Raw genomic sequence first — 13374 nt, 5'->3', positions numbered from 1 at the left:
TTCAGCTAATTCTATTATAAAGCAGAATAGCTAGTTGAGCTTAATAGATGCATAATTTATTGAAAGTGTAATGTTAAGATTCATTCTTCACCCATTCATCTAATATATATTTATTGAGTCTATAAAATATTTCAAGCACTTGATTAAGTGCAAACTATAATGAGTCCCTGACTTTAAAGATTTTCCATCTGGTAGAGGTGAGAAAGTAGGATTCAAAACATATTCTACAAGTGCTATGTGAGAGGGGAAACACTGTGTGCTCTGGGAGCACATAAGAGCTGCATTAATCCTGACCTGGGACAATGAAGTCTTCCTTGAAAAAGTGATACTATTGTGTTTTGTTTGTCTGTTTTTATTTTTCAGAGAGAGGGAGGAAGAGAGAGGGAGAGAGAGCAACATCAATGTGAGAGAGAAGCACTGAAGGGTTGCCTCTAGTCCGCTCCCTGACTGGGGATCAAACTCACAACCTGGGCATGGGTCCTGACCAGGGATGGGACCAGAGACCTTTTGGTGCAGAGGATGATGCTCAGCCAACTGAGACACACCAGTCAGGGCAAAAGTGATGTTTTAGCATGAGACCTTAGGGGTAAGTGAGAGGTGGCTTGGTAAAGATGTTGGTAAAGCTCCAGGAAGAGGAGACTCCCATGTGAAGATCCAGAGAGGGGAGAAAGCTTGATAACATCAGGGAGTCACTTAAGTCTTTCACTAGGGGGAGGACATGATCAGATTTTCTAAACTCAAAGGATCATTTTGACTATTGTAGAGAGTGCACTGAAGGAGGCAAGGAGGAGATAGAAAGACCAGTTTATTGCAGTAAGTTAGGCGAGCAAATTAGCGTAGCCTGACCCAGAAGGATGACAATTACAAAGGAAAAAAAAACAAAGGAAACAAATAGGTGGATTCTTGATGTACTTGGGAAGTGGAATGAGGGAGTAGGTGCAGGAAGCGGGGTTAAGCATAGCTCTGTGTTCCTGGGTAAGCGGCAGATGGAACTGAACTACTTGCTCAAACCAGAGAATGAGAGGCTGGGGGCAAGGAAAGAAACTCGTGGGCTTTATTTTGTTCTCAGTTTGTAGTGTCTATAAACATCTATAGATTTCCTCTGAATAGCAAACAAATAGCCAATAAATAGTTGGTGATTTGTATCTGAAGCTCAGGACAGACTTAAGAGGCGGAAGAGACAAAGACGGATATTTCATTATAAAAGAAACAAATAAAATGGTGCCTTGGCAAAATGTTAATTTGTACGTTTTATAAACATAATCCAAATAAGTCATTTTCTTCTTATAAAAAATAAATGTATGTCAATGTTGAGACTATTGTAACTACACCTAAAAGTACATAGTAAGGTGATATTTAAATGTAAAGTATTTTTTATTACATAGTAAATATTTCATTATTTTATCTAAGAACAAGAAATAATATTTAGCTAATAAAAGGTGGTTTAATTTAAAACATGTCATTTTGCTCTACCTTTAAAATAATTGTTCTTATCTTTATTGTTTTTAGATAAAAGCTCTGTTTATGGGTTTTACTTAACATGATATTACCCAAGCATGAACAAATGTATGCAAATGATTATTTCAAAGGGAAACACAAATGGTAGGTAAAGAAAGTCAACCAGGAACAGGACTGTATTTATAGTGTCCCTTCTTGGATCTAGATGTTCAAAAAGAGAGGCTTGAATTGACACACATATATATAGGATACCTCCCCAAAATGTATACATATTATGTCTGTAGATTCTACTACATTTTGAAAATGAAATGTATTTTAATAAACACTACCTTTATAATTATTCAAAGTGTGTATACATTTTTTGGGGACACCCTGTATATCTGTGTAAAGAGGTATGAAATAAAAAATACAAAAATCAAAGTAGGTAGCTGTCATTACGAATCCTGCTACTTCTTTCAGCATTGCAGTTCATGAAGTGTATTTGTATTAGTGCCAATTAATCAGCATTATTGTTACAATTTATTTAGCAGGTTACTGAGTTAGCAAATGTCCTAAGAGGGGCAATGCCTCCAGAGTATAAAATAATATCACCTGTACTTGGAGAAACAAATAAAATTGTTTAAAATCCATGAATTTTGGATTCCGTGACCCAAAGTTTTCTTCTTTGTCAAATGGAGATATTAATACATAACACAAAGTAGTATATTAAGAAGGAAATGAAAATAACCCTTGTGAAAGCCTTGCCAGAGAATCTAGCATAAGAATCTAGAACTGAAAGAGAACCTTAGTAGCAGAAAGGGACTCGAAAGTCATGGAGTCTACTCAAGGCATATTAAGACATGGAAAACGGAGATTTAACAAAGTATAATTAAAAGCAGAGTTTGGAGAAAATTAAAACTGGCTCATACATTATACTCCACTGAGATGGAACTTCTTAGAAATCGCTCCCCACGGTTGGGGCGAATGTTGCATGGGGATAAGATAAGACTTGTGACTCGGCATCCTAGGTAGCTTTTCCCTGACCCATCTGGGCAGGTGTGTGAGGAACCTGGGCGCTCTTCTGAATCAGGGGCGGGGAAGTTTACAGGTCTCCCTGCAGCTCTGGCGAAAGCTGAGGTCAAGCTCAGGTACCTGTGAATATAGTGTAGGAGGATGTGTCGGAAGTAAGTTGGTGTGGGTGCCCCAGTAAAGGTAGGAGCCGGGCCACTTCACAAAAAGCCAGAGTATCAGCTACAACATAAGTTTGGGAGGTGTTTGCATTTGAATACCATTTTTTAATCATGAGCAAAAATGTGTGTGTGTTTTAACAGTAGCTAACAGCTTACCTGACAGAGTTTTAGATTGTTAATTTTCTTGTTATACCACAGTGTTGATTTACTGAGACCCTAATGAAAACTTATATATTTTAATGGGTAAATGCCACTTATATAAAGGATCCTTGTCCCGTTTATAGAGCAAATTATAGTTTAAAGCAAGAGTGAGCATATTTGGTGTCTTTTTTCTTGCTTTCTTTTATAAAGAAAAATGATTTATATCTTTAAATTTTAAGGGGATATGATATTATAAGGACAGAAATAAAAACTTGTGTCAAATATTCTAATACTATCTCTATAGGAAAAGAAGTTTGGGTGGTTGCCTGACAGAGACTCTCCACCAGAACCCTGCCATGAAACCCAGAGGATGCCTCCAACTCCCCCTTCCTCCCATCGACCACTAACCCAACGGTGAAGAAAAAGAGAGTATCTAACTTGCTTTGAAAACAGACACTCCAAATCTCTAAAACTTACGTTTTCACATTCAAACCTATTGCTGGATAGTCTTCCCCCTTCCTTTAATTCCACTACTCTTTTTAGTTTTACCTATAGCAACCACTTTTCTGTATTGTCGATATTTCATAGGTGCCATTTCAAAGCATAAGAAATGTCATGTTACTTTTATTGTCCCCATGGCCCCAACAATTCCCAAGGTATTTCCAGCTCAAAGAAAGAGAAACTCACACTGCAGATTTTTGTGGGAGAGGTAAAATAGGAATGACTGTTATTAACCTCTGTGGAACATAATATGCCTCAGCTCCTCCTGTGAGGCTCACCTGGGTTTTCAGAAACCCCACAGGTCTTCTCACAATCCCCTTTGCTGACGATATGCATCTGTGTCTTGATGCTACAGTGTAAAACTACAGTTTTCCCTATTGACTAACGTCATCGATCATGACAATGCACTTTCATGAATATGATTTAATTTCATTAAGCACAACTGTTTAATATCTGGCTTCACAGGCTTACTGTGTCTTTTGGGCAAAGAAAAATATAACACTTCTTGAAAGGGGAGACTAACCTTATTACCAGATGATCTGTTCCTATTAATTGCGTAACGATAAAGCCCATAACAACAGAAACTAAGGGCGATTCTGCAGGATGCTGATTCAAAGATTTAAATAGTGAAGGAAAGATACCTTTACTATAATTTTATTGATATTCTTTTCAACCCCAGACACAAAATTTCCAAAACTACTTGGTCATCTAGTCAAGTTATCACTGCCATTCTGGGATATATAAGAATATGCATTCTGCAGGGATTCAAAGGTCTTAATTGGGATGTCGGGATACAGTTGCTCATTTAGGCACCTGCTTATTTGGTCTACTTACCTTTGCTTCCCAACTGAGCTGGCGTTAGCGGGAGAATAAGGGGCCTACAGAGAGCTTCAACAATACTGGGCATCTTGAACGATTTGAAATGTAGTTTTTGTTAAGTTGCCTTGATCCATAAATACCTGTTTGAATACCTTTTGTAGGTTTTTTTTGTTCTTTGAATCTCGATGAGGACCATTCTGTGACAAAATTCTGGCACATGGTAATCAAAGCAAAACTACAGCTCATTTTGTTAAATCATACCAGGCGATAAAAAAAAAAAAATGACAATAAGCTAGCTTTAGTACTTAAAACAGGGCTGGAAATTAAAAGAAGCGACATCTCAACTTTTGGTTGAGGATCAGCACAAATAAATTCAGAAAACAAAAACGTGTGAGCCGAGGATCGCCGGTCTGTTTTATTCGGCTCTCCCAGGACAATGGCTGTTTTCGGTGTTTCCTTAACCCTGGTCTCCCCGCGCTGGGACCCCACTTACCTGCAGTTGGAGTGGGCCTAAGCCTGGGGTTGCTGCGGCCGCAGCTGCCATGGTCGTTGGGATCAGCTGGACAGGGTAAGGGTCACCTGAGGAGGAGAGTAACGAGGCGTCAGCACCTTTTATCTGCTCTCCACCTGCAAATTAAGCTCGCGCATTCCCTCCTCCCCAAGCCCTCTTTTGTGTGCCTCCCAGGCCTGATGAAAAGCTCTATTGTGCAGCCTCTTACGAACACTCTTTTCACGATTCTGGCGGAGAGAGGAATGTGAATAAAGGCACAAGCAATTAAGGCGGAAACCTCATCCTTTTTTCATGATGTTTTTAGAAAAATGGGAGGGAAAAGTGTGCATTGATCAGAGAGCTGCGCTTTGTAACACACACATACACACACACACACACACACACAAGCTCACACACGCACACGCACACGTGTGCGCACCTGACAATCTTGATAGGAGCGCACCGACTCGATGAACTCAAGATGTTGCAGAAAATGTTATTATAAAAAGGAACTCAACAGGCTTAATTCTGTTTTCACAGCCTAAACTCTAAAGATTTAAGCCACGTAGCTTATCTTTTGAATCTATGATTCAAGTAAGCGCTTCAATAACGTCTCGTGGACAAATTCATAATACAGAAAGCAATTAATGCACTTTTTAAGTTACGTAAGATATCGGTCCCTTTATTATTCCAGAGACAAATGTCTATAAAGATGTTTAAAAGAAAACAGAAAATAGGCCGTTTGTTCCTGAAGGGATTCTATTTGTGGGAATATCTAAAAAAGTAAATCTTAGTAATTCAAAATTAATCTTAACATATTAATATATATGACCTAAGAAGATAGACACACATATACACATACACACATAAGGAAGATTATCATGTATCTTTTTTGATGCGAAAACTTTTTCTCCACTTAGCAAAGAGATGCAGCAGACTTTTTGCATAGAGCCCAAATGCATGCCAACAGATATGAATGTTATTAGTATTTGAATAACCACAGCAAGTGATTAAAAATAATAACTATAAAAATAATTTTCTAACATATAAAACAGGTTTTAAAAATCTAAGTTGTGAAAACTTTTTGAACATCAAAGGTATGAAAAATATAATTGACAATAACTCGGTTAATAGATTCATTAAAAAATATTTATTGAGTACTCGCTCTGTTGTTAAGCACTGCCCTTGACTAGAAATAGAGCTTTAAAGAAGACTAATATGCACAGGTGAATTTACTGGGAATTTAATGAAGTTTCGTCTTTGGGGTTCTAGGGAGGGCCCCTAGCAGTGTATTCACAGGGGCATATGTTTTCATATTTGTCAGCTTCCTTAAATTTTTACTTCGTTGGAATTTCTTTTTATATTGAACATTCAAATTTCACTTAAGTATGGGTGTATATATTTTTTCATATTTTTATTCTTAAAGAGCCCCCCCCCCCCAATTATATGTTTCAGGCTTCAAAATCTGAATCTACCTCTGCTGATCTGGTCTTCCCAATTCTCAGAGCTTCGTGGGAGGAAACAATAAAGGTTATTCAAAAGAAAAAGATAAAGATACAAATTAGTATAAAATATTGTGACTGTTAAGGTAAGAAAGGATATAACACTATAGACTACATTGGGGGTGCTCCAAACCCAGTCTAAGAGGTAGGTCGAAGATGGCCTCTAGGAAGAAGGCATGTTGAGGCTCAGGCTCGAATTAAGTGAAAGCTAGCCAGGCAGAGAAGGGAAGGAGCGTTCCAGCAAAGCAAACAATTTTCATGAAGACTCAGAGTCAAGTGGGAAGGTTTTATCACAGCCCAGTCACTGAATTGCTGAAGTTCAGAGGAAGTAGAGATAAATGGTGCTGGGGAGAGAATCAGGGGTCAGGTTCTCTATGGCTTTTTCAACAATTTAAAAATCCTAAACTTTGCCCTACAGGATAAAAGAAACTATGTGCATGGAAATAAGACAGGTTGTGTAAAATCCTTTGGGCTGGTGGTGGGAAGCTGCAATCGATAATAAAAAGATGCAGAACTCTGTAATATAGTACGTAGTAATGGTTTGCACCAGGGCGATGATGTTGGGATGGAGAGTGGAGAAAGTCAAGTGATATTTAAGAGGTAGAACTGACTAAACTTGATGATTTAAAATGAGAGAGAGAGATAACTCAAGGGTGACTGCCAGGGTTTGATTTGAACAGCTGATTGTACAGAGGTACTATTTGTTGTTGGTTTTTCAAACATAAATGAGAAGCAAGATTACAAGTCTAGACCTGATTAGGGGAAAAGGTAAGGGAGGGGGGGAATAAAGAGTTCAGATTTGAAAATTTTAAGTTTGACATTACTATTAGATGCCCAAGTAGGGGCGTTCATTGAGGCACTTGATAAACATGTCAGGGTTTTAGGGGGGAAATCCACATAGGAGACATAAATTTGAGAGTGGTCAACGCATATCTGGCATTTAAAACTGTAATCACTCCTTCATGAGACCACTTTGGAGTTAATAATTTACAAAAAGAGGTCAAGGATTGATTGGTTTGTGGTATACACCTATATTTATAGCCAGGGAGATAGACAACTAGCAGAAAAACTGAGGAGAACTGTAAATTTGGTGTTCCAGAAGCCAAGTCAAGAAAGATTTCCAGAAAGAGTGATCAACGTTTTTCACATGCTGAATTTAGAGATGTGTAAGTAATCGGTAACTGCAACAAGGGCTATCTCAGTGGAGTGCACAGTAAGAAAACCTTACTGGAGTGAGTGTGATCAATAGAGACGATTGAAATTAAGAAACTGGAGATGGAAAGTGTAGAGCCTTGTTTATTGAAAGAAAGGCACTAAAGAGAAGCATTGGCATCACCTAGGAGTTTCTTATTTCAGACCCCACCCTAAATCCTCTGTGGCAGGCAGTCTCCAAGAAGGAACCCCCAATGCCTCCCGCTTTCTGGTAATGCCTCTTTGTGTAACTCCCTCCTTTTGAACAGAAGACAAAAATGATGAGGAACTACTTTTGAGATTAGGTTACACAAAAACTCTGGCTCTGTTTTGCTTACCCTCCCCTCTCTCTGTGTCTTGGAGCAAGGAGCTAGGTTGTGAGCTGCCCTGTGGAGAGACTCACATAGCAAAGGACTGATGTCTTCGGCCAAGAGCAAGCAAAGGCAGGAGGCCTGCCAGCAGCCAAGGAGGAAGCTTGGAAGCAGATTCCTCCCCAAGTCCACCTGAAGATGACCACAGTCCAGGCCCGCACCTTGACTGCAGCTGTGGGAAAGATCCTGAGCCAGAGGCACCCAGCATGGCTGTGTCCAAATAAATGTTCGTTGGTTTAAGCCACTAAGTTGGTTTTTTTTGGTTTGTTTTTAATTTGAAAAATCAGCTTTATTTGAGGTATAACTGATATACAATAATTTGCCCAAAATTAAAGTGTACAAGCTGATAAATTTTGACAGGTCTACATCCATGAAACCATCACCATAATAAAGACAGCTTCCTCATAGCCCTCTCTAATCCCTCCTTCTGAATCCAGCACCTACCCAGACCCCCAGCAACCACTGCTCTGCCTTTTGTTGCCATAAATAGGTTTTCATTTTCTACAGTTCTGTACAAATAGGATTGGTAAGTTTTAAGGTAACTTGTTAAAGCAGCAAGCATATACATTCTGAATTAAAATTAAGATTTTAACAAGAGTTGCATATGATATGTATTCTTTTGAGAAGGGCTGAAATTCACAATTGCACTGAGATGTCCTGCAGTAGCTTATGAAAGGTGTATGATTGAGAAACTTTATTTAAAAGGGATATACTTGTAAAAATCACAGCATGCTTGTACGCCAAAGAGAAAGATCCAGTAAGTAGGGGGAAACCCCCCACAATGATGGTGAGGGAACACAACTGATGTTACATGATAAGAATTTATTTATCAGTTGGTATTTTTCATATTTAATCTAGAAAACACATCCTATTTTATGAAGTAAAGGGCATTTCAGATGTTTAAATGCTAAATTTATATTTATGCAATCCTAAAATAACAAATACTATAGTACAGCTATTAAAATTGACAATTTAAATACTTAAAATGTAATTCATTTATATTTTTCATTTAATGAATATAATCTTAAAATTAACTACAACAGATGTATAAAGGCTTTCGTGCTCTTCACAATGATAATTCATTTTATTTAATTTACTTTCCCTCTTGTGAATTAATCAATTAATAAGCGCTTATAGCATCTACTATGTGAAGAAAAATCTGCTTGGTGCTGTGAGAGACAAAAACAAAACAAAATAAAACTTGGTCTCAGTAACACATCTGTCTATTCTAATTAAGTGTCTATTTGAGCAGTCCTGATGATCAGTGAGCATATAGGAGTTAAGGGAAAACTTTTCTCTTAAGAGAATAAAGGTAAAAATAAGAGTGAGCTTGGCCTTTAAAATTTTGCAAGTGGCTGGCAGGAGATGTTTTAGGTAAGGTGAAATGTGTCAAAGTTTGACTATGACGTGCTGAAGGAATGGAGAGAAAACCAGATTAATTGATAGGCGATAGAACAGAGGGGAAAGATTGAAGGCAGGGAGTTGGGAAACTTTTCCTACTTCAGACTTGAGGATATGTGGATATGAAAAGGTGATGGATATGCAATAAAGTTTTAACAAGTATCATTAAAGAAGTTAGGTAGTAGGAGATCTTAAACATGATCCTGGAACCCAGGGACAAAGACTTACTCATAAATTTGGATTGATAGCAAACACCTGCATAGGTATTTTGAGCACTTGCAGATTGCTAGTGTCTAACTGTGAATAACAAATTGAGTATTATATTTGAGGCTCATTTCAGTTAAAATCTAGATTATTCCATAATATAAAAAAATGCATATATTAAAATCTTACCTTTTTTCATTTCCTAATTTCATTAATGTACACTAGTAAAATGAATATAATTATCTTTCCCTTGGATATATATCTATAGTTGATCCTTGAACAACACAGGTTTAAACTGTGCAGGTCCACTTATTTGTGGATTTTTTCCAGTAAATACCTGTACTGTTTTCAACCCATGGTTGGGAGCCAGCAGAGGCAAAGGGCTGATGTATACATTGATCTATGCTGTTGTATATAGTGGAGTTGAGCATCCATGGATTTTGGTACCCACAAGAGGCCTTGAAACCAATCTCTTGTGGATACCACGGTAAATTAAGTTTTGTGGGAGTCAAAAGTTATATAAGAATTTTCGACTGCATGAGTCCATAACCCCTACCCTGTCTACAGGTCAACTGTGTATATATTTATACACATGCCACACTGTATGTGGGTGTAAATGTGTGTATGTGTGTACAAATATTATATATATAAAATACACATATATATATAATATATATGAAACAGTTATATAAGCTAAAAAATTACATATATGAAACACTTATACAAGCTAAATAATTATATATATGAAACATTTATTTTTTTATTTTTTATTTTTTTAAATATATCTTTATTGACTTCAGGGAGAGGAAAGGAGAGGGAGAGAGAGATAGAAACATCAATGACGAGAGAGTCATTGATCGGCTGCAGCCCGCAACCCGGGCATGTGCCCTGACCGGGAATCGAACCCCGATCGCCTGGATCCTAGGTCGACGCTCAACCGCTGAGCCACGCCCGGCCGGGCTATATATGAAACATTTATACAAGCTAAATAATTATATATATGAAACATTTATACGAGCTAAATAATTATTTATATATATATATGTGTATATATATATATAATATATGTGTGTGTATGTTATATATGCATGTTATGGGCTGAATTTTGTCCCCCTCAAAATTTATATGTTGAAGTCACCCTCAGTATCTCAGAATGGGACTATATTTGGAGATAGGGTCCTTAAAATATATTGAGGTAAAATGAGGACTATGTGTGGGCTTTAATCCAAATAGACTGCTTTCTTCATGAGAAGAGAGTAGGACACAAACAACACAGAAGGACAGGCAGGTGAAGACAGAGGAAAAGGCCTCGCCATCTATAATTCAAGAAAAGAGGCCTCTGAATGAAATCTACAGCTTGGTCTTGGACTTCTAGCCTCCAGAACTGTGAGAAAATAAATTTTGTGGTTTAAGCCACCCAGTTTGTGATATTTTGCTATGGCAGCTCTAGCAAACTAATGCACAATGTTTGTCATATACAACCACATATAAATGTATTTGATGTGTAAGTGAATTGGAGAAAACAAAAGACTGGCAGTGGGGATTAAAAAGACTACTGTAGCTATTTTATATCAGTAATAGTGTATAGTTTCCATGATATAAATATGTAATCATAAAAGGACATCTAATTTCCAAAGTTTTATGTCTAAGGCACCACAAATAGCAAACAGCTCCATCTTACATACATAACTTGAAGTGTGTCTACCTTATAACCAATTTTTCAGTCCTGGAATATTCAGTTTGGTTGAAATTTGCCCCAAGTTACTAAGTAAACACAAATCAACAACTGTGAAAATGGCCAATATATCTAAAGTCTCCATTAAATTAAAAACATATTACATGCATGTGTCATACTCTAAAGTGGACAATATGAATCTATAAAACTTTAAATCAAGGTCAAGGGTAGTTCGTAATGGCAAAAGAAAATTCAGAAACTGTTGAGGAAAACCTTTTACTGAAGTAAATAATGTCATCTATTTGTAGCATCCCCCAGTTAACGGTACAAAAAAATATTACAATAGGTTTATTTTGTAAATACCGCATGAGGTACTTATTTTGTAAAAATAAGATAATGGAAAATTCTGACTTTTAAAGTTCAACCATGTGCAAGTTATTCAGATTGACTTTCAACTAGTTAAAAGTAATTTCTTTTACTCTTTCCTTGGTTTTAACCATTTGAACAGTTTTTCCCTAAGCCTTTCCAAAATTAATTTACTTCTTATTTCAAAGCCAAGTATGGAAAATTCTAGCTCAAAACTAAAATTTTTCAGAGTTGAAAAATATACTGAGGCATATCAGTTAATTGTTTTCAGAATACTAGCTAGTTTATATTTATAATAAATATCGATACCAATGACATAGCTAGTATTAAATAACCTCTCAGAAAGCATGTTAGTTGCATTAGTATTAAATTAATGAACATTTAGATAATAATTATCTCCAAAAACACTATGAAGGATTCATTTCTATGCTATATAGCACAGAATAAGAAAAACATTTTCCAACAAGTTCATTGAGGCTGAGGGAGATTGTCAAAAGCAAGTATGTTCCTCCCAGGGTCAAAGACACAACCCCCCCCCCTTTCATCCACTGAACTAATATAAAGGTTCTGGACAGTTTCTGGCACTATTTTCATTGAAATAAAGAGACTCCTTCCCTTATTAGCCTTCCATGTTTCTTTGGTTTAGTTTTGTTTTGCTTCCTTGACAAATACAAGATTAACTTCTCTAGGTGCTGGGAAATATACAGATTAAACCTATAGACATAAATGCACAAAATCCCTGCCCTAGACCAACTCCGAATCAAGTGAGAGGCACAAGCATGGAAGCCAACCCAACGGTACAAGGAGGAAAGCAGAAGAGTGCAGGAGGCATTCTAGACTCCTCAAGGACAGAATTTAATTTGCCAAAGAATGTCAAGGAAGATTATTTGTTAAAAGGTCTATTCTAAATGGTTACTTTCAGTTCCAAGTGATCTCCCAGGACCATTTTAGGATCTACTGGCCATGTCTTCTAACTGCTAGAGAATCACACGGTAAGCCTCCACTATTTAGTGCAACTAGGATTGCTCTTTTTAATCGTCTTCTCAGATTGGTGCTTAAAACACCCTGCTCTTACTTTCAGGTGGAGGGAACTCTGGAGGAATCTAAGACAAAATAAAGTTTAAAAAGGCACCATGGAAGGCACTTTTGACGAAGGTTGCTTTCTTTCATCTCATGTGCCAATAGATGCATTGGTGGATTATTCTGCTTGGAAGGAGCCCCTGCTATTGACAGGGCAGTGCTAACACCATAGCCATAATCTTTCTTCGCCCCTATTTCCAGGTGATTTTAATGCTCCCAGTGTATCTGATGCAGAAATGAAACGATAATCTATGCAGCTAAAAGCAGGTAGGACACGTGTCTTGTAGAATCTTGTGTTTTATTTGGAAGGCAATGTTAAGTCACTAAAAGATTGTAAGCAGGAAAGTGACATAGTTTGATTTCTGTTTTAGATCGATCACTTTTGTGGCAAGGAACAGAATTGATTGGAAGAGGGAGAGACTGGAGACGAATAGCTGTGTGATTGCAGTAAATCTAGTGGGAAATGATAATGACCTAAACTTACTGTAAGGGAAAGAGAGGCCGTAATAGATTTGGGAGATGGACTTGATGATCAATTCGATGGGAGGTAACAGATTTGGGAGATAGACTTGATGATCAATTTGATGGGAAAAAATGAGATTCGGGGGGAAAAAAGGAAAAAAAAAATCATAGCTTCAGCTTATTTTTTATGCAAAGAGGTATTAAATTGCTCAATATCACTTATTTATGTATATTTTTTAGAGAGAAAGGGAGAGAGAAACATCGATGTGAGAGAGACACTGATCAGTTGCCTCCTGTATGTACCCGACTGGACTGGGGATAAAACGTGCAACCTAGGCATGTTCCCCGAACCGGGAATTGAACCTGAAGCTTTTTTGGTGTACCAACTGAGCCACCTGGCCAGGGCTCAAAATCATTTTTGAATAATTTCTTATTTTCCCACTGATTTGAAATGTGAGCAACTAATATTTGTTAACTTTTAGTATTCTGTTAAAACATTTTACATATGTGCATATCAATATACATATATACACCCATATAGATA

The 13374-nt window shown here is 37.3% G+C and overlaps 1 protein-coding gene across 4 annotated transcripts in view; it reads right to left on the bottom strand.

Annotated features, from left to right (window-relative positions):
* Positions 1-13374, bottom strand: part of SOX5 (SRY-box transcription factor 5) — an 891887-nt gene that overhangs the window by 92933 nt on the left and 785580 nt on the right. For all 4 annotated transcript variants that reach the window (XM_081129463.1, XM_081129465.1, XM_081129464.1 and 1 more), the window contains one exon: positions 4582-4667. In XM_081129463.1, the coding sequence (XP_080985589.1) occupies positions 4582-4667 (86 nt within the window). The remainder of the gene's footprint in view (positions 1-4581; positions 4668-13374) is intronic.

Source organism: Miniopterus schreibersii (genome assembly GCF_964146895.1).
Source record: "Miniopterus schreibersii genome assembly, chromosome: 2".
In the NCBI taxonomy this organism is placed as follows: Eukaryota; Metazoa; Chordata; class Mammalia; order Chiroptera; family Miniopteridae; genus Miniopterus; species Miniopterus schreibersii.
This window is presented reverse-complemented; position numbering and strand designations above follow the sequence as displayed.